This window comes from Acipenser ruthenus, chromosome 27 (genome assembly GCF_902713425.1).
Source record: "Acipenser ruthenus chromosome 27, fAciRut3.2 maternal haplotype, whole genome shotgun sequence".
NCBI lineage: Eukaryota > Metazoa > Chordata > Actinopteri > Acipenseriformes > Acipenseridae > Acipenser > Acipenser ruthenus.
In genome coordinates, this window is record NC_081215.1 from 887,748 (window position 1) to 907,719 (window position 19,972).

At 41.9% G+C, this 19,972-nt stretch overlaps 2 protein-coding genes across 10 annotated transcripts in view; both read right to left on the reverse strand.

The window, feature by feature from the left end:
• Window positions 1–21: 21 nt before the first annotated feature.
• Window positions 22–14,433, reverse strand: LOC131701909 (rho guanine nucleotide exchange factor 16-like). Of its 3 annotated transcripts, none has more exons than XM_059002652.1 (15): window positions 14,214–14,433; window positions 11,572–12,338; window positions 11,085–11,136; window positions 10,418–10,575; window positions 9,050–9,106; window positions 8,437–8,597; window positions 5,468–5,620; window positions 4,781–4,910; window positions 4,540–4,614; window positions 4,191–4,283; window positions 3,925–4,079; window positions 2,488–2,676; window positions 2,021–2,094; window positions 1,620–1,721; window positions 22–1,438 (listed from the first exon to the last, which is right to left on the reverse strand). In XM_059002652.1, exons 2-15 carry the CDS (start codon window positions 12,190–12,192, stop codon window positions 1,299–1,301), a joined length of 2,160 nt encoding a protein of 719 aa, XP_058858635.1. In that variant the 5' UTR covers window positions 12,193–12,338; window positions 14,214–14,433; the 3' UTR covers window positions 22–1,298. The 3 variants fall into 3 exon arrangements, with proteins under 3 accessions (XP_058858635.1, XP_058858636.1, XP_058858637.1); XM_059002653.1 differs by lacking the exon at window positions 14,214–14,433 and adding an exon at window positions 13,783–13,859; XM_059002654.1 differs by lacking the exon at window positions 14,214–14,433 and adding an exon at window positions 13,541–13,658.
• Window positions 14,434–16,875: 2,442 nt separating this feature from the next.
• The window catches only part of LOC117963577 (espin-like), a 43,419-nt gene continuing 40,322 nt past the window's right edge, over window positions 16,876–19,972 (reverse strand). For 3 of the 7 annotated variants that reach the window (XM_059002135.1, XM_059002131.1, XM_059002130.1), the window contains 3 exons: window positions 19,626–19,705; window positions 18,967–18,978; window positions 16,876–18,484 (listed from right to left, as the gene is read on the reverse strand). In XM_059002135.1, coding sequence (XP_058858118.1) covers window positions 18,337–18,484; window positions 18,967–18,978; window positions 19,626–19,705 — 240 coding nt within the window. In that variant the 3' untranslated portion in view covers window positions 16,876–18,336. The remainder of the gene's footprint in view (window positions 18,485–18,966; window positions 18,979–19,625; window positions 19,706–19,972) is intronic. The other 4 variants (XM_059002136.1, XM_059002133.1, XM_059002132.1 and 1 more) reach the window with 3 other exon arrangements.

Consider the following 19,972-nt stretch of genomic DNA (forward strand, 5'->3'; position numbering starts at 1 on the left):
AATTATCACTGTGATTAATGCTGATTTACAAGCATACAGTTTAATTGAATCTGAAATGAGAAAGACAGACAGACAGACACACACTATATACGATGTAGCTTGGCATCATTAGCACAGGGTAAGGAAGGAATAAAGGGACATATTTCCAAAGCATTTACTTTAAATTAACTACATATTTTAAAAAAAATAAAAAGCACCTATTAAGAAATAGGAGGTAATTAAAAGACTGAAGTAAATGCTTTGAAAATGTCCCAAAAGCTCTGCTAGAACAACAAAAAGAAAATAATAATAAAAAAGCCAATTTCACAGGAATACTGCCAAAAACAGAAAAACAATTTCTTCCCTAAAAATTAGTTATCTAAATTAACCATCCTCTTTCCCCTTAAAATACATAGATATATTTTACATTACATTTTTAAGTATTGGCACACTCTTAAAAGATCCCTTTCATTCCCAGTATAAAAATATGTTTTTTGTACACCCGCCTCTTAAGACACCAGTATTCCTTCTCTTTCTTCCCTCAAGCACAAATTAGATAACGTTACAGAAGCACAACCTGGACTAGAGTGTTACAAAACACATGCTGCAGCTCACTCCTGACAGACCGCTTAATACAGACGCTATCGACGATATGAGATATAGTAAGCAAGTATGAACATCTGCGATCCAGCTGAATTGAAACAATTCCAAACAAGAGGAGGGGCTTTCACTGTACCCCCCCCCCCCCCCCCCGAATATTCAGACAGAGCTCCCTGTGTGGCAGAATTCTCACTCACATACAGAGGGATCCAATGGCAATTATAGACAAACAGAATTATTATTATTATTATTTTAAAATATACAGATATGTTCTGTACAAGTATATCCCAGTCGGTCACGACTTCTTATTTACATTTACATTTTTGTCTAACTCTAGGAGAAGTTGCCCTGCCAAAACTTAGAAACTAGACAGATAGGAAACATTGTGGTACAGTTATACACGCAGTGACTGAAGGGGATATAAACCATTTATTCTGAAGCTCAGAGATGCTTTTCACCCAAATCGTCTGGGTTATCAGCAAAAAAAAATAATATCAATATAATCTGGATAGTCCATTACAGCTCACATGCAGTTTGCCAGTAGAAACACAGTCTAGGGGGGGCTCCTGCGTTACTGATCCATTTCAAATGAACCTCTGTGTTAAGCAGCCACAGAACTGCACTGCGTCCCAAATTCGCTGCAGGTGTTCTGGCTGCCTTCGTGCAGCTGCTGCAGTCTGGGTGGCTCTCTGCTCCCTGACTGGTGGCTCTCTGCTCGCTCACACGTCTGTCTCCTTGCGCAGTCTCTCCATGCTGCGCACGTTGCGCTCCACGGCGATGCGGTTCGTTATCTCGGTGGCACAGGACGAAGGGAACCAGCCTCTCTCCCCGTCCCGCAGCCTCTCCCCTTGGTACCAGCCTGCAGGGGTGCAGACACTTCTATTACTAACACCTTCAGTTACTAACACTTAGTCATGCTGTTTGTCATTCCTACAGTCCTAACACCGCCAGCCTTACGCAAATTTGTCTCCTTAGAAAATTGCTTATATTTATTTAGTACGTTTAACTACTGTAAAATTCTCTGCCCCAGCCCTCCTCACCCTCCACTTTGTGCAGTACCAGGACCACGTCAGCCTGCTGCAAGCTCAGCTCGTCTGGCTGCTTGGCCCTGTGGCCCTTTATGATCTCCACCTGCGGCAGATCTGAAATGAAACACAAGAAAAAAGACAAGGACTTGCAGCCTAACACCACCGAAACACAGAAATGACTTTATATTGAGCATTACAGTGCACGTGCAAATTACAGTAAAACACACATACATTATATTATATTATATATATATATATATATATATATATATATATATATATATATATGTATATATATGATAGATTGATATAGGATAGACTGCTGCTGTCTGTCCTTAAAAGGTATAAAGTGTAAAGCATATCCCCCCTGCTCCACGAAGCTCGTGTTTCCTGCATTGTGATTATCAGTTTACCTTCTTTGTTTAAGTCCTCGTTGTCTGTGTGTTTGTGGTGCTGGAGGGCAATGACCCAGCGAGCTCGGTCACTCCTGAGAGAGGGAGAGAGGAAAAAATAAATAATTCAAAAAGATAAATAGCTGGATAACGGGAACATGCTGGAATACAATCACCACAAAGAACGAGTAGTACAGAACTCTACAGCATGTTCGCATGAAAGCTGCATTTACTTTACCAGTAGGGGGGGTTCAACCACAGATTTTACAGTCCTAAGCTCCATTAACACAACTTGCAATGGGAATATTAAAAAATGATGCCAACTTAACTGTATTTGTATGAATCTATGTATGTAAAAAAAAAACATATCTATCTATCTATCAATTGCTTTTTATTTCGATGATTACATTCTGCATACCCCTGCTTAGCTTTCGAGATTTGACAGCAGCATGGCGCGGCTGTGCTATAGAGTGTAGACGGGGACTCACGGCGACTCTGCGACCAGCGCAATCTGCTCCTCCTTGCCCTCGCTGTTCCTCTTCATCACCACCTTGAACATGTTGGGGCTGGAGCTGCTGCGGGGCGAACCACTCGCCAGCTGCCCCTCGCTGCTCTCTAGAAGCTCCACCTCTATTTGCTCCAAAGTGGCGTAGTCCATCACCAGATAGCTCTCCTCACTAGCAGAGGAACCAAACCATCCAAGAAGAAACACTTCAAGCAATTACATATGTTTTGCATGTCAAACCTTTTTATCCAATACATATTTTAACAATATTATTTCTAAAACACACACATACATTTAATTTTAAAGCAAATTGTAAAAGTATGCCCCCTCCCCAACTTCATACAATACAGAAGCCAAGTCAGTGTGGCAAGGAAGGGGTTAATCTGGGACGGAACGCCTTCTCTTGTAAAGAGGAGCTTTTGTTGAAAGTCTTGCTTGATGCTAAACTTGGCAGGACAGTTGTTTTCCTCATTGTAATCTCTCTTCATCTTGCTCCCAAAATGAAACTCTCTCAATAAAGTGATCCAGAAGCAAAATGATTGAATGCATTTCTGCTATGTTATGCCAATCATTGCCATCAATATGTAGGATGTACAGTGCGACCTCTGTCAGTCAAGTAAAGATATTCTACACCCTGGTATGTATAGATCGATGCAAAAGGTGGTCTGCATTTTATTTAATGCAGTATTACTGCTTTCAAGAGCTTTATAAAGTCAATGTGTCCTTCATTAGTTGCCGCTCTTGTCAACAAAAAATAAAAATAAGGAGGAGGGGGGCAATGGGCCGGTCAGTCTTCACACCAGTTACCGCACCAACGCTCTGCATTCATGTTTTGACAAACAAACATATAAAAAGGCAGCATGCAAGTTATCCAGGAATCTGGGAAATGTAGGAAGCCATGAAGCCCGTCTCCCACTGCTGACATTAAGGGACGCTGCACGGATCTTTCTCGGTCCTCTGCTGGCTGATTTCTTACAGATGCCTCTTTCATCGCGTTCTCCTACCCGAGGCAGGAATGCAGAGTCACGACCTTTCACTGCAGGCCTGGAATTCTAAAGAAGTGTGAATACTCGCTGCTAACCCCGATGAGGGGGGGCACAGGCAGGGCTCTGCGTTTCAACTCTGCAAGCACGACTGGGAGGGTTTGATTAAACTGCAGCACTCCATGAAAATGGCTGCAGAATCAACTTTTACTGTGAGTTTATTAAGGTCAATAAAGCACTACAGCAACAACTACCTCACATATCCAAAAGAACTGTCCAAAGAAAATCTATACATTTTTTGTTGCTCGTTTTCTTAAAAGGAAGAAAAAGTGTCTTCTTAACGGAAATTCTACTAGCTGCAACTGTAGTTGTCCGTGCCACTGTGAAACCGTGAACCTTGAAAATCTGCAAAGCACTCTTCGCGCTGTCAGACCCACCTTTTCTTTCTGGTGACGATGAGCACGTCGTTGAAAAGGAACAAGTAGTAGCTCTTGTTGGTGAAAGTCTTCCAGAAGATGCTGAGCTCCTCTGTGCAGACCGCCAGCTCGCCACGTTTCTGCAGCCACCGTGACGCAGACACCAGGGGGAAGGGCTGAGAGGGAACAACACCACACAGCACGCTTATGGATGAAAGTTAGAACGAGCACAGAGATAAAAACAGCTGGATCACAGCGTCTGATGCACCTGCGTTTTCAAAGCCTACCTTAATCTTGCCAAATTCCATCTGCTTCTGTATGGTGTACATCTGTTCGGTCCTCTCCATTCTGCGGGCTCCATCGTTGCACTGCTTCACCAGCTGAACAGGGAGACAGAGAGAGCGCTCAGCTGAATCCTTTACAGAGTGAACGAGAGTTGCTAGCTGGGTGGGCAGTGTCCTCTGCTGGAAAGACATCCCTACGAGTGGGGAATCCAGAGCACTATCAGAGAAGTAAAACTGAATCGCTCCTCGGGGAATGCGGTTTCAATCCTGAAATTCTTTCCTAAAGAAAAACAATCGCTCTATGGTGCAAGGTATGAGCTCCTCTGATTTGATTCTGGTTAATCTTCATTACCTTGCTGATGGATTTCAAAGCCTTCACTGCAGAGTGGTATTCTTCAAGGTGTGTGCTGGTTTTCTGGCAGATAGTCTGAAAATAAATAAATAAATAAATAACATGAATAATAATGAAGTTTGCATGCTTTACAAGTCATTGTTAGACTAAACCCGATGCCCAAAACTGTGCTACTGTAAAGCAGCATAAAAACCGGACCGCCACGCTGGTACAGAAGGTGAAAGAGGAAGTGTGCACTCACATCCATGAGCAGAGGCAGGCGGGTCGCTCTCTGCATAGGCAGGATGAGGAAGGAGATCATGGGCAGCCCCCCGCAATCCGTCGTCATCTCGATGTGCTTCAGAGCCTCCTTGAAAGCTGTGTTGCTTGCCCTGCAACACCCGACAGACAAAAAAAAAGAATTAAGAGAAGCAGCTGCACCTGCAGAGGCTGGGGGAGAACCACACAGTCCCACAAGTGAGAGTGCGTATAGGCTGTGAAACATGGCGCCACTCCGGTACCGCTGGAGCAGTCCAGTCACAACTCGTAGAATAGGCAAGCTAAGTCATGACTCGCATCTCTCACACAACTGTCAGTCACTAGTCCTCTTGATGCAATGACAAAAGCATTGGGAACTATTGCAAACTACTTCTTTAAGGAAGACTAGAAATGCTGACGAAGACGGCAGCAACAGTGAATGGACGACTGTGGACACAAGCCGTGAAGCGGCTGCTGTAGGGATAGTGAACCGCACAGATAACTCTTCAAAAGAAGATGCAACCTCTCATATTAATTCCTGTTTAAGAACTTCAATATTTTAGTGACGTTCCGCTACCTTCAGATTTAGGACTACACCCCTGTACGGTACGGAATTTTAAAAATGTTTCATCGTGACCTTTTAAAATGTGAGCGAGCCCTTTGTAGAAGAGCTGCTCTCGGTGTTACTCACAGCAGTTTCTGCAGCGTCCTCTGCTGGTAAACCTCATTGGAGCAGTAGATTATGTAGGGTTTGAAGTGGGTGGAGGCGTGGTTCTCCACGATGTCGCTGATGTCTCTGATCAGCGGGTCCTCCGCATGTCGTTTCTCCAGGTCGGCGAAGAACCTACGACACAGTGCAAGAGACGCCTTTACACACGAGCAAAAAAAAAAAAATCAGGGATCCCTTTATTACAGGGCTTTACTGTACGCCATGTTCCCCCAACACAGTAAAGACAATCAACAGAGTGGCATGGAAACAGAGGGTGTGGCTTAATAAAAGATATACGGTTTCATTAAATTAACTGTTAAATACCCCCCCAAAGAACAGGAGGCAAATGTGCATAACACAAGTGTACTCTTCACTGTACATTTGAATACCAGTATTTATATAAAGAATATTGTATAGGGTTCTGTCTCCAACAGGAGGAGGCTGTGTGGTCCAGTGGTTAAAGAAAAGGGCTTATAACCACAAGGTCCCCGGTTCAAATCCCACCTCAGCCACTGACTCACTGTGTGACCCTGAGCAAGTCACTTAACCTCCTTGTGCTCCGTCTTTCGGGTGAGACGTAATTGTAAGTGACTCTGCAGCTGATGCATAGTTCACACACCCTAGTCTCTGTAAGTCGCCTTGGATAAAGGTGTCTGCTAAATAAACAAATAATAATAATAATAATAATAATAATAATAATCCAGCACACTATGGGGGGAGCGGTCATAACCAACACTGTAGACAAGCGTTTTGTCTGCAAGGGTTAAAACACAGCGAGTGTCTCACGGGTTGTGTAGCGTTGCTGTGCCCTCACAATCCCTGGGAGCTGGGCTGCTGGAGGAGGGGCAGGCCCGGGTGTCATTAACAAAGCGTCCTGGAGAGGTGTGGTTTCCAGTGTTTACATCGTTTAGAATGGGTGGGATTGCCGGGGGACAGGGCCACACTGATCTCCTACCTTCCTTTTACACAGACAGGTTCTTACAAGAAGAAAATCACCTGCTGCAAGCAAGTGTGGGGTTATATTTCAATAGACTCTCATTGTAACTTTCTGCTGTTCTGAAACTGGGACATTGATACAGAGAGAATAACATCATTGTCTTGCATCATCTCTGTTGTCCAGCGGTTAGGGCACTGGGTTTGGAGCCTGGCCATTGTAACTTCACAGACTAGGGAGGGCCAGAAATATCCTTAAGACTGGCACAAAAACCTGCATGTACTTTACATGCATTTCAAGAACACATTTTATCTGAAAGCAAACATCAGTAAAAGACAATCATTAACCACCTTGTTTATTCATCGTGTTAACTACACCGCAGAACTACACAACAGATCTTCTTTTCACTCTACATTTGAAAGAATGTTCCCCCCCCCACTAGCTAAGCCAAACCCTCCCCCCACCACTAAGAGTTAAACAATGATAATATGATTTTGGTATTTTGCTGCAAAACACTAGTAAATCAAACCGCCTGTGCTTTGTTATTAAAACAAACAAACACAATCCGACAGCTGCCCGAGTTACAGAAATGCAAACAAAACAGGAGCAAAAGGGCAGCTGTTCTTTGCTGGCAGGCTCAGCAAACAACACTGAACAACTCCTGCAAAACAAACCAAGTTTGAAAAGCTCTGGCTACTATAGATGTGTATGTCAGCTCCTTATCTAACAAACAAGCCTGCGTACAGTGACACCGCCGCATTTTAATCTCAAATGAAACAGACATTTCCATTCCGAGACGGACACAGCATAATTCAAAAGCCTCTGTGGTTACACAACAATAACCCCAGAATGGCTTCTGGGCAACAGTCTAGTGTACTTTACTAGGCGTGGCAGGTACAGTAGTCACATGGCTTTTGTTTGCAGGGTTTTTTTTTTCTTTGGTTTGGACCGCTCCCCTTTGGTGCAACTTGGTATGGCTGTGAAACATCAGGAGTTATGTGAACTCTGTATGCTTTGTTTAAATCTCTTAGTATGGCCTCAATCAAGTACATTAGTGTAACCACCTCACCTGCCTCCCTAAAACACTTATGCCTCATTCAATGTACTGAAGTGCTAACCTTATCCCATTTATCTTACATACATGGAGAGCATTTTTGGAAGGTAGTTAAAACATGTTTTTTTGTTTTTTTTTAAATCGCTTTATGAAAAATTAATGATTTTTCCTCGATTCTACAAACAACTTGATTATTAACGGATCAGCTTGAAACTACCCTGTGAAAGTGATTAGTATTCAACTTGCTCAAACAGGATTATTCCGCACTGTGTTCAAATCTAACTGGAAAAACAGCCACCGAGCAACAGCTAGTCTAAAACAAAACAAAAGCGCAGCTCTTCAGCTGAACAAGCCGACACATGTGAGTGTGTCGGATGACTAGCATGAGCTGGATTGAAAACAGGGAAGCAGCAATGTGATTAAAAAGGTCATGTTTCAACACATCCTCCTTGTCTGAGCATACAGAGATTAAAGTGTACTGGACTCCAGCACGAATCTACACGACAAGCAGGCTTTCCAGGCTTGAGATACTGTCTACCGGAAAAATAAAAATAAACACAGAATAATAAAGGCAATTAGAAATAGCTTCTCCCCATATGCAAGAGCAGAACACCAAATTAAACCCGTCTTTGAGGGCTAATTAATTGAGCTGCGTTGATGGATTATTCATGGATTGCTGCCAGGGAAACAAAACAAACCAGAAGAGCAACTTTAAAATCTTAAAGCTCTGCACCTCCAAACGCAATCAGAATCTGAAAGAAACTAAGTCAAGCAGACAAAAGGAGGCACGAGTCTAAACGTTTGAAAACGCTTGGCTTCGCAGACCCTAGTCACTAACCTTGGGGTATCTCACATTCTGTAAGGTTGCCCGAGATTAGCTCAGATCGAGGCGTGTGAAAGCCGCAGTTAGTTTCCTGTAGTTTCACTCACACTGACAGTGCAGGAAGTGCGTTTTTTCTGTACCTCTTGCTGACCTCCAGGATGTCAGAGATGTTGGAGAAGAGATGGTGGTGCTCCGTGATGTTCATGGTCTTCCTCAGCTCCTTGGACTTCTTGAAGAGGCGCACCAGGATGTCCAGACTGTGCTGGTACGAGTGTTCGGACATGATGATCTCGAAGATGGCCTGCCACAAAAATAAAAAGAGAAGCGTGCATCGTCACGGGCAATCGCGAACACCAGTACGCTGGCAACACCTGTCCTAGACGCCCACTCTTGTATACAAACGATCTGCAACTGGTTTGAATTATTGCAATGACCGGAATGTGTTCACTAGTCACAACTGACTGCCTTTAACCCCAATATGACCTATACTACAGGAATGGAAGCAAGACCCCTCCCCCAATACATAAACGTTTGATCCATTCCTGGTTTTACAATGAGTTTAATAAGACACACCTGAGCTTGTTACACACACACTGTGGCTGATCAAGCTTATATTAAAACTAGGCATGGATGAGTGTTTGTGTTTGTGCGTGCGTGTGTGTGTGCGTGCATGCGTGTCTGTGTGCGTATTTGTGTTAAGATTGCTCTGGCTGTATGAGAATTAGACGGGGCCTGTGAAGCTGTCAATCGTACCTCCTGTCGCTTGCGCTCCTCGGGTGAGATCTGATCCAGGATGCCTCGTTCTTGTACCTGGCAATAAAGGATCAAATCCCAATTCAATCATCAGCCTTACTGTTTATTTCATGCAGCACTGTCCACGAAGTCCTGGTAGTGGGGGAGCAACCCCCACAAAAACAACTGTTTGAAATCCCCACCCCTACTTTTAAATGCAAGTGCCTAGTTCACATTCTTCATGCATGGCACAGATCTACAAGAATGAGACTGACTGCAAGCAGTAGCAGATTGAGCCATTTCAGGTTTTGCTGAGAGATGCAGTAGTCACAAATCATAAAAGGGAAAGGCTGCTTTGTCCTATTGTATTTCCATTCCAAAAAAGAGAAGCGTACCAGGGACTGCATGTTCTTTCAAACTTTAATACATTCACAAAAAGAATGCGTCTGAGATTACAAGAACTAACCTAAATCCATATTTAATATCAGCCTGGGCCTTTGTCCCAAGTCCCTAAAGATTACCTGGCAAGTCAGCTCACTAGATCTCACTCTTGTCCTATTTCCCTAGAAGCTGTAAGACTGGTTTGTCCTGTATCCCTCCCCCTGCACTGCAGCACTGTTTATAGGGCTGGGTTTGTCTTGCATTCACCCTCAGGAGTATTTTTCCTGCTTCAGTTGAAATGGCAACAGTACAATGAACAAAAGGAAGAGGAAGAGAAAAGACTAGGAGACAAGCACCTGTCCCAGTCTCCTGTGAAGGAGCTGAATCAAGCTGCCGGTATAAAAATATCACGAATGATAACATAAAGTACGAGACTTCTGTATTATACAGAATGTTTAAGACCTGCTTGCCAACATCTGGGCACAGCTGGTAGCCATTAAAGACACAGCTGGGAAAACACACAGAGGGGGCACATGTGTGCATTTCTCATTAGGTCTAGGGTCCAGTGGTATTTCTCTAACCGCTACATAAAATGAGATTAAAATACAGATTAGTCAAATTTAGCAATAAGTTGTGCACTGAGAGCTCAGAGAGAGAGTCTGCAACAGTTTCTCTACTAATGCAGATCAGTACTGCAGTGTTAAACGTTATGTCAGTCATTGTCAGGGGAAAAGCACCCTTGCAGTTGAATCAGATGACACAGCATGGTTTTGAACTGTTAACTCAGTTTCATATAAAACTAATTCAATTCAATAAGAGGACACAGCATTATTTTGAACTCTTTTATATAAAAGTAATTTGATTCTTTACTGCTGAAGCAGGACGGGTAACCATTGTGATTCGCACCCCATTTCCATCACAACAAACAGGGATGGCATTACACCTCCTCCAGCTCACCTCTCCCAGCTGATTAAACCCTCCCTTCCTCCCTCCCTCCTCGCCCCTCACCTCTGGCAGTTGGCTCCAGGTCAGCTGGGTGGGTCGGTAGTTCCTGACCACGATTCCCTCGTCCGGCCCCGGCTGCTCCACGTGCACAAAGTCGTCGTCTGGGTCCTGGTTGCTGGAGTGGAGCCCCCTCTCCTGAATCTCCTGGTACAGCCGCGGCTCTGAGGAGAGAAGCCGGGTCAGAAAGTTAGTCAGGGTCTCCGAGATCGAGCCCCCCTCCCCGGCCGAGGACTCCGGCCAGTCCCAAGCCGGTTCCAGGGAGTTAGCGACCAACGAGAACCTCCGGAACACCCCCTCTAGGGGGGTCTCCCCCTGCTTCAGGTCCATGGGTCTGACCGCTCACAAGAGAAAGGGGACCACTAGTTCTCTCTGTGTGCCACTACCAGCTCCCTGATGTGGCGCCTGCCTGCAGAATCTGATGTGGCGCCTGCCTGCAGAATCTGGCATGTATACTTCAAAACCAGTTTCTTATGTAAAGCACTCAGCCCATGACACAAGCCACGTTTTAACTAACAAATACGACTCACTGGACAAACCCACTTTAAACCTACCACTGGATGCATGCAAGCTTTTTGCTTGATCTTTTTTTTTTAACTATGTCTGAACAAAGTATATGACTACAGAAGCGGTCACCAGAAGGTATCACTGAATGAGAAACAATGTGACATACCATCTTTGAAGGAGCCACCATGCTTTGCATTCCTCTTCCGTCCTAAAGATTTCTGATCAAAAAGAATCAAATATTAGCATGAATTTACTGGAAATGCGCATAAGAGTACAGAGAGGGTTTTTTTTTTCAATCTTAGATAATTATAATAATAATAATGACGACTCAAAACTGATTCTGTTACAATTAAAAAAAAACCTTTAAAGCATGAGACATTTGAAGGGGTGGACAATGCTGTCTTTGTCGATCCTGGTCTTTGTTCCAACCCTGTTCTAAATTGTTTAATTGAACCAATTAAACCTCCATCCAGACTCTGAAGTGGTTCATTATCTCATTAAAATCTGGAGTGGAATGGCCCTCCAGGACCGTGATTAGACACCCCTGTTCTAAATAATAATAATAATAATAATAATAATAAATAATAATAATAACAATAATATTCAGATTATGAAGAACCCCTGATGAAATAAAAGCACTGCTCCTCTGGTACCTTGCTCCTGCTGGGGCTGCGCGGGCTGGGGGCCCTCTCCTCCTGGACGGGTTTCAGAGTGGCCCCTGTCTTCACAGGCTCAGGGGCCCCTGTCTTCACAGGCTCCAGGGCCCCGTTGTGGAAGCCCTTGACCGCCGCTCGGTAGGACTGATTCCTCCGATTCCTGCTCAGCATGCCTCCGCCCTCCTCATCAAAATCATCCGCGTTGTAATCCTCCCAGCTCACGACTGGCACAGAGGCACGCTTCTCCTGCTGCGAGATGGCCTCCCACATGGGCATGCTCACCCCCGTGGTGTGGTACCTCTGCTTGGGCCTGCTGGCCACTGCCAGGCCTTTGGGAATAAGCTGCTGGGTGCCTCGCCTTCGGGAGGCCTCGCTCTGCGTGCTCAGGATGATCTTCTTGGGCTCGTCCTCCGGAGAGGCGGAGAGTTTGGGCAGGGACAAGTCCACCTTTGGGAGGTGCCCCAGGGAGTGGTGCTTTTCTCGGGATGGGGAGGCTGCTGCTGCTGCAGCCGAGGGCTCGCTGCGGCTGGCATCCAGCTGCAGGTCAGAGGCAAACTGTCCCGCCAGCAGGAGTGGGGCCTGGTCTCCCATTGAACCGACAGAGTGCTGCTGGGTCATGCTGTTTTTGCTTCTCCCCCCCCCCTCCAGAAAAACATTAAAAATAACCCCTCTTTCTTGTTTAGAAATCAAAATCTACACCTGCGGGTTCTACAGCACTACAGGAGCTTCTCATCCTTTTCATTTTTCAAGGAAATAAAGATTTCCTGGAACGAAAAAATAAACAAATTAACTGAGATAACTATAACACAATTCAACAAATAATACCACACTGTAAAGGCTGGGGTATCTCAGTACTCCATTGTGGGGTCTTTGTTCCAACCTTCCCAACGCATATAGGAGGCTGTGTGGTCCAGTGGTTTAAGAAAAGGGCTTGTAACCAGGAGGTCCCCGGTTCAAATCCCGGCTCAGCCACTGACTCATTGTGTGACCCTGAGCAAGTCACTTAACCTCCTTGTGCTCCGTCTTTCGGGTGAGACGTAGTTGTAAGTGACTCTGCAGCTGAGTTCACACCCCCTAGTCTCTGTAAGTCGCTTTGGATAAAGGCGTCTGCTAAATAAACAAATAATAATAACAATGTAGGAAAGATGCTGATTGAACCACCACCAGTTTTCCCTTCATCCAGCACATCTGGCTGAGGTGCACAGGTCCAGTCCTTGAGGTCTGGAGCCCCCTGGTCTCTGTCCCACCTGCACCATACATTATATAACAGAAGCAATGTTTCCTCCTTCAAGGTTAATAATTTAATGATACTTATAAAACCTGGAGGACTCCAGACCTTGCAACCATCAGCAATGCCAGCATCAATCCTGTTTTTTTTGTTTGTTTCAGCGATTACCTTGTGAGGCTTTGTAATTTCCCCTCAACCCAGACGCCTATAGTTGGATTCTGTGTCACGCTTACTCACACAACACAGTCTTCCACTCCTCACTCCCCTGCATGTAATCTATTTATAACAGACTCAACACAAACACCGGACAGTTTACTCAACCACAACTCTGAACATTTAAAATGAGGAAAAAAGGACCAAGTGCTGGGACTTGGGTGAATTTAAATTTTGAACTTTAAACTTACCAAATGTCAAAAATTAGTACAAAACGTAACTCTGAAGCAAACACATAAATCAAACTGCAGGGTTTAGCTAATAAGACAATGGGATTTACCAATGTGCGTTATTAAAATAAATAAATAAATAAATAAATGAGGAAAAATGAACTGCTGTGCAATAGGGGTTGACATTCCCGTTTGATTTGCTATTAGTCGAAGGTTTTTTTTTAAATGTTTTATTTAAAACAGATTTCGTTATATAATGAACGTTCCCTGGTTACGTAAAGCGCGTTCTACATCTTGTTTTGTTTTAAAAGCACACCGTGACAAGGCTGTGCTAAAACACGAACAATAAACATACCGTAAACGAAACCTGAACTCAATTATAAGATTAGCCGAGCACAGCTTGTTTATAGCACAGTATTGCCATGTTCAATCCTGGAGAGGAGTCCAAATGCGCTGAACACGAAAACAAAAACAGTAGACCTGGAAGCGATCATCATTCAACACCCCCCCCCCCAAAAAAAACTGCATTAAGTTACGGAAAAACTGCTTATAATTGTTAAATAATAGCAAAGCACTATGCGGTTAGTGCAAGCTCACCCCGGACAACCAAACGTAGTTACCAGCACGTTCCAGCAGGTGTGCAAGCAGGGCATTCAGACAAGCCCTGCCAAAGTAATCTCAGGTAGCAAGCGTAGAAACATATATATATATATATATATATATATATATATATATATATATATACACTGACACTTTATATCTGGATATAAAACGTGCTGCACCACCACACATTTCATTTGCATAAACAAATGATCCAATAAAAAAAGTCGAAATTAAATATAAAACACCACTTTTGCTAAGTACGTTCAACTTTCTTTAAACTTTGCAATCAAGTTTTTTTTTTTTTTATGAACCCCTCAACTTTGCATCGAAGCAAGATCAAACATACATTCTGTCGAGTAAAACCGTTGTTTACTCCACGGCCTATATCTGTTTAAATTATAACAGGAACATTAAACCCGCCTCACTTTCTTTCCTCGTTTCTCTATCTTTTCCTCAGCCGAGTCCCGGAGCTGCTTTCTGTTGAATTTGCCCTCTGTTTCCCAAGTTTCGAAGTCGATTCCCTGCTTCACAGATTCCAATGTGTGTTGCATTCTTTCACTTCCTGAACTCGTCCCTCCCGTCCCGTCTGAGTCAATTGCACTATGGAATGGTGACGTCACTACAGGTGTGCAACGGGCAGCCAGTTACAGTACCATCACATACACAGGTACAAAGAATAGAAATCGCCCAGCGTTATCTTATCCAGAAACCTTACCCACAGTAAGTGTGGGTATCTTATTATACAGTGTCAGTTTAGTGACTCGGTTCACGGTTTGTATTGAGTCACATTTTACTGTGTCTTACCTTTTGTGTCTTTATAAAATGTATTTAATTATAAAAACAGATGTGAGGATTTAGTCAAGTACAGAATCGAAAATACTCGAGAAGTAACAGAGACTTCTATAGTGGGGTCAATAGGGGCTCTACATACAGTATGAAGCATATTTATAATAATAATAATAATAATTAGGGACCCATGGAGACTTTTCCAAGTCTGCTGTACAATGAAACAGGGTAATGTGATTCATCTTGTGAGATACTATTTTAAGAGATAAGTACAGTAACTGTTTCCAGACAGCTGTAGACACAAAATACACTGTGGGTAATATGACGACAGTAACGTTTTGCAGTGGATGAGGCAAAACACTGTAGCCTATTAATCAATTCACTTGTGTTAATTTATCAAATAGAGATTCAGAGACTAGACAGGTACAGATGGACACAATGAGAGCTGGCTGCAAATAGAGCGATTGAAGCTTTTTGACAAGTTTAAAAGAGAAAAAATACTGTACATACACCAACATATAATTATAAACAGTTATGTTTATACCAGTTACTACTACTACTACTACTACTACTACTACTAATAATAATAATAATAATAATAATAATAATAATAATAATAATAATAACAACTTATAAATCTTGTTTTTTTATGTATTCTTTTTTTTTAGATAATTTCTGTAATTGTGTATTAGAGTGCAAAACAATTCCATACACGGTCACGTGTTTTCCAATAACAGGTAACTGCCGTGTTGTACTTTGACATTTGTAAATACCAGTTTGTGCAACAATGCGCCAGCTTTCCGTTTGCACAATACAGTGACCTGATCTATCCAGTACAGCGACATAGGCGCCCCCTGCTGGTAAAAAGCTACATTGTCCTATAAGGAATAATTGTAATCTGTTCGGTGCTAAAGTGACACCACACAGATACAGGCACACACACACACACTTACACATAAACAACACAGTCGAATGTGTAACACATTGGTTACCTGAGACCTACCTGGAGCAGCTTTAGATAAGGATTTTGTGACTTGCCATAACAGAGAGAAATACAGTTTGCTTAAACAGGCACAGAAAAGTTCAGAATATATATATTATATATATATATATATATATATATATATATATATATATATATATATATATATATATATATTTGGACACATGGGGCCCTATTTTGGATTGTAAAGCCTTTGTTACCACATCATTTATTCTTTCTTTTTTTAATTGAATAAACTTGGTTCTTCTAAGTCTTGTAATATTAGGTGTTTTGGTTGTTTTCCTATACTTTATCCTGCAAAAGAAGAATACATTGCTTCAAAATAACACAGCCCTTACAAAAGTTTCCCTTAGTAAAAGCACAGCAAAGCCTTGTGAAGCACGATAAAGCACAGGCAAGCATTGTAAAGCACAGACAGGTGTGGCAAACCATGGTAGTAAATGTATCACAGTATAACCCTTACCGAGGTAAACTTTTATAAGGGAAGGTAGTTACTGTATAAATTTATTTAGAGACTTGTTTATCCATGTTGTTATTTTTTTACATAGATCACATTTAAAAAGTATTATTACAGAAACATAAACCACTGTAAATCCTAATCATGATGGAAATGGATGTTATTACAATTGCCCTTGGGATATTCAGAATGTTTAGAACGTTTTTTTTTTTCATTTTGATGCTATGTAATGCAATTCTATAAATGGAACACTTTTCTTTCTCCAAGCGTGTACATTACAGCAGCCTCTTGAATGCATTCGAGCCTTTAAAGAATATAAGGGAGGGTGTGGAATCAGCTTCATTCTGTCTGTCTCCGTGCTGCTGCATCACTCCCCAAACAGAACTGCTCTGGATAAACACACTGAACACAACTGGCTTTAATAGTGTCTTAACAGATCAGGCCAGTGGCTGTATTTGTTTCTAGTCTATTATTTTTGTTTTCAGCAACCCACAGCAGATAAAGACTGCCCTGCTGCTTTCAAAAACTGGACTTGTACAACGCTCAAGTTTGAAAAACTTTGCTATGCTCTTAGAAAAGTTTACCACAGTACCTTTGCAGTTTTCCTATGATTATACAATGTCATTTACCATAGTTTACTGTGGGTTACCATGTTTTGTACTTTACCGTACATCTCCGGGCTTTACAATGATTACCTATGCATTACCATGCTTTCACTATGCTTTATTACACTTTGCTATGCTTTTACTGTGGGAAGCTTTTATAAGAGCATTGCCTCCTGTTTGCATAATTTTTCTGTTATACAAAAAGTGTAGGGAACAAAATCCATAGACACACCTCAGACATGATTAAAGATTTATTTAATCCCAAGTGATTATTTTACACAAATATACCAAGATACTACATAAGCAAGGCTGCAGAAGATAAGAGACAAAGACAGAAAGAAACATTATACAGGATTTTAGCATACGAGTCTCTCTCTTATATATATATATATATATATATATATATATATATATATATATATATATATATATATATATAGAAAATCTGCTAATGGCAATGATGTTATATAACTCTGCTTTAATAGATATCTTTTTTGCTTCAACATCAATATGGCATCCAATGAATTTAATGTTCCTGAATGTTTACCCAACAAGGAAACATCTTTATTCCATGAATTATTCTTAAATATTTATATATATATAATCTTTATTTGCAAATCTAGCGTACATATACAGGGGATCGGCCCATGCTGTATGTACAACATTCAGAAAACACACATTCAGCACACTTTGGGGGGTGAAATCGGTCTGTGCTAGTGAATCTAGTAGCCTGTTGGTCCCGCTGTTCTTAGCAGTAAAAAGAAAGGCTCAGAAGAGTAAATGAAAAACATTGGGAGATTGGAAATACAACCAAAGTGCTGTACAGCAGCCCAGTCACCCCCCAGCACAGTCAACAGCTAGTTCGTTCTGGTGTCCTTTCTGCCTATACGGTATCAAGGACATCTGCCTGCTTGTTACTATATAATGGAGTTCATGTGTCTGTTTTATTAATTGTTTTACAACACAGCGATTTCCCATAAAGAAGTGAAATGACTGCACAGCTCACAGTCCGTTACTTGGTTACTTTGAGAAGATATTCATACAGGGGTGAGCAGAAACTGGTACTTGCCTTTAAGAAATATTTAAAATCATCAGCAGGTATTCAATCAATCTTTCTGCACACCCCTAATTAACTTAACCTGGAGTGCAATATTAGCTGGTGTATGGAGTTCAATACGTTTTACTTCAACCCAAACTTTAAAAAAATGCTGTGAAAAAAATGCTGCCTTTCTGAATTACTTTACTTAATTAACGGTAGATTAAAAATGTGTCTAAAGTCATCGTTTCACCATGTCAAAAGAATTTAGTACTGAATACCCCCCAAACCAGAAACCAAAAAGTTTACACAGCGAACCTATGACAGCCTAGAGAGAGACCGAGCGAGAGAGAGAGAGAGAGAGAGAGAGAGAGAGAGAGAGAGAGAGAGGAGGTTAAACTCTGTGCCAGTCGTTGAAGGGTTAATCTGTGTTTTTTGAGTTCTGCTAAGCACCCAGAAGAGCCAGATTCCTTAGCCCTGCAGTCACATCGTTAGAGCTGGTGATGCCACTGCAGTGTGCAGCGTGGTGAATGGAGTCCTGGGTGGGACACTACTGCGTGAGTGGCTCCCTCTATGCACAGCACAGGTGTATGTATGTTTTATCTAGACAGGTACTAGGTGTGTCTCTCTCTCACTCAGTGCGGAGAATGTTAGCGCTTTCCTAATGCTTCGCTATGTCTCCTTTCTTCAGGATGATCTGCCGTTGCCACGGCGCCAGTTTAGTCTCGTCATACCCCAGGGTTCGGATTTTTTCCAGCTGCTCCTTCTCCTCTTCATCTTTCTCCTTCTTTGTCCTCTCGTCCTCTTGTCTGGGGTGGGGAGGTAAAGAGAAGCCCGTTTAAATCACTGCAGTTTTTATCACTTTAGTTTTATAGATTTTAAAGTTGCCATAATAACTTATATAGGGCCTTCATGGTTTCGGGTCAAGAGACACTAACTCTGTATATCCCGATTCATTTCCTGAGATCGCAAAATGATTAAAATCATTTAAACCTCAGGGCAGTGCTACAGCAGATCCCTGACAGGAGATAAGACACCATTCTTGCCACTGCTGTGAAATGCCATGCAGTTACACACTGTAAACACCGCGTGGTGATGCTCTTACTGTAATGAACATCATAAGTAGATTAGAGTTTTATAACGTGTCTCTTTATGACCTCTTCTTTATAAGCTGTGCAAGCACAACCTACAGCCAATACCTGCAGTGCCTGTAATGATCAGCCGATTCACTCATTTGCTTGGTTTAACAAAGCTCATGGGAGGTCTTTATGCAAAGAACGGAAAGGCTTACCTTTTTTGCTCCCTGTGCAGCACAGAGTGGAAGAAAAAAAAAAAATAGAAGAAAACAAATAAATCATTCAGAATTTGAACATGCATTTCATTTTGAAACAGAAGGAACAGAAAAAATACAGGCATACAAGAAAAGAAAGACACAAATAACAAAGGAAGGAAATAAAAAAAACAAACTAACGAAATAGAAATAAAGAAAGAAAGAACGAAAGAAAGAAAGAAAGAAAGAAAGAAAGGGAGAAAGAAAGACAGAAAGAAAGAAAGAGAAAAAGAAAGATAGAAAGAAAGAGTGAGAAAGAAAGAAAGAAAGAAAGAAAGAAAGAAAGAAAGAAAGAGAAAAAGAAAGATAGAAAGAAAGAAAGAGAGAAAAAGAAAGAAAGAAAGAAAGAAAGAAAGAAAGAAAGAAAGGGAGAAAGAAAGAAAGAAAGAAAGAGAGAAAAAGAAAGAAAGAAAGAAAGAAAGAAAGAGAAAAAGAAAAATAGAAAGAAAGAAAGAGTGAGAAAGAAAGAAAGAAAGAAAGAAAAAGCAGGATAGAAAGAGTGAGAAAGAAAGAAAAGAAAGAAAGAAAGAAAGAAAGAAAGAAATTTTATTTTTATTGATTTATTTCTTTCTTTGATTTTGCAAAGTGTTTTATCGCGTCACGGAAGCACCCTAACTCACTTTTCGTCTTCCAGTTTCTTCTTCATTATTTCCCTCCTCCAGGCAGGCATAGCTGCTAAGCGAGCTTCTTCTTCTTTCTCCTTGAATCAAAGCAAAACGCAGTGAAATGCATGAACCCACAAAGCAGCTGATTTCTATTGTAATGACTGAACAGAGGCAGCCCTGAACCACACTGCCGTTTAACCAGATTAACCCTGCTGGTGTTTTATTTACATCTCCGGTACGACCCTTGCAAAGTTCCCCATAGCAATACTAAAGTGCAACAAAGCATTGTCAAAGCATGGTCAAGCATAGATCAGCATTGTAAAGCCCAGAGAGGTATGGTTACAGCAGATTAATAAACATGG

Coding starts and splice junctions, on each gene's coding strand:
- LOC131701909 (XM_059002652.1), bottom strand. CDS start 12,192: ATGACCCAGCAGCACTCTGTCGGTTCAATGGGAGACCAGGCCCCACTC. Junction 11,137..11,571: donor GCAGCCCCAGCAGGAGCAAG/GTACCAGAGGAG, acceptor CTTTTTGATCAG/AAATCTTTAGGACGGAAGAG. Junction 9,107..10,417: donor CCTGGAGCCAACTGCCAGAG/GTGAGGGGCGAG, acceptor CTTTATTGCCAG/GTACAAGAACGAGGCATCCT.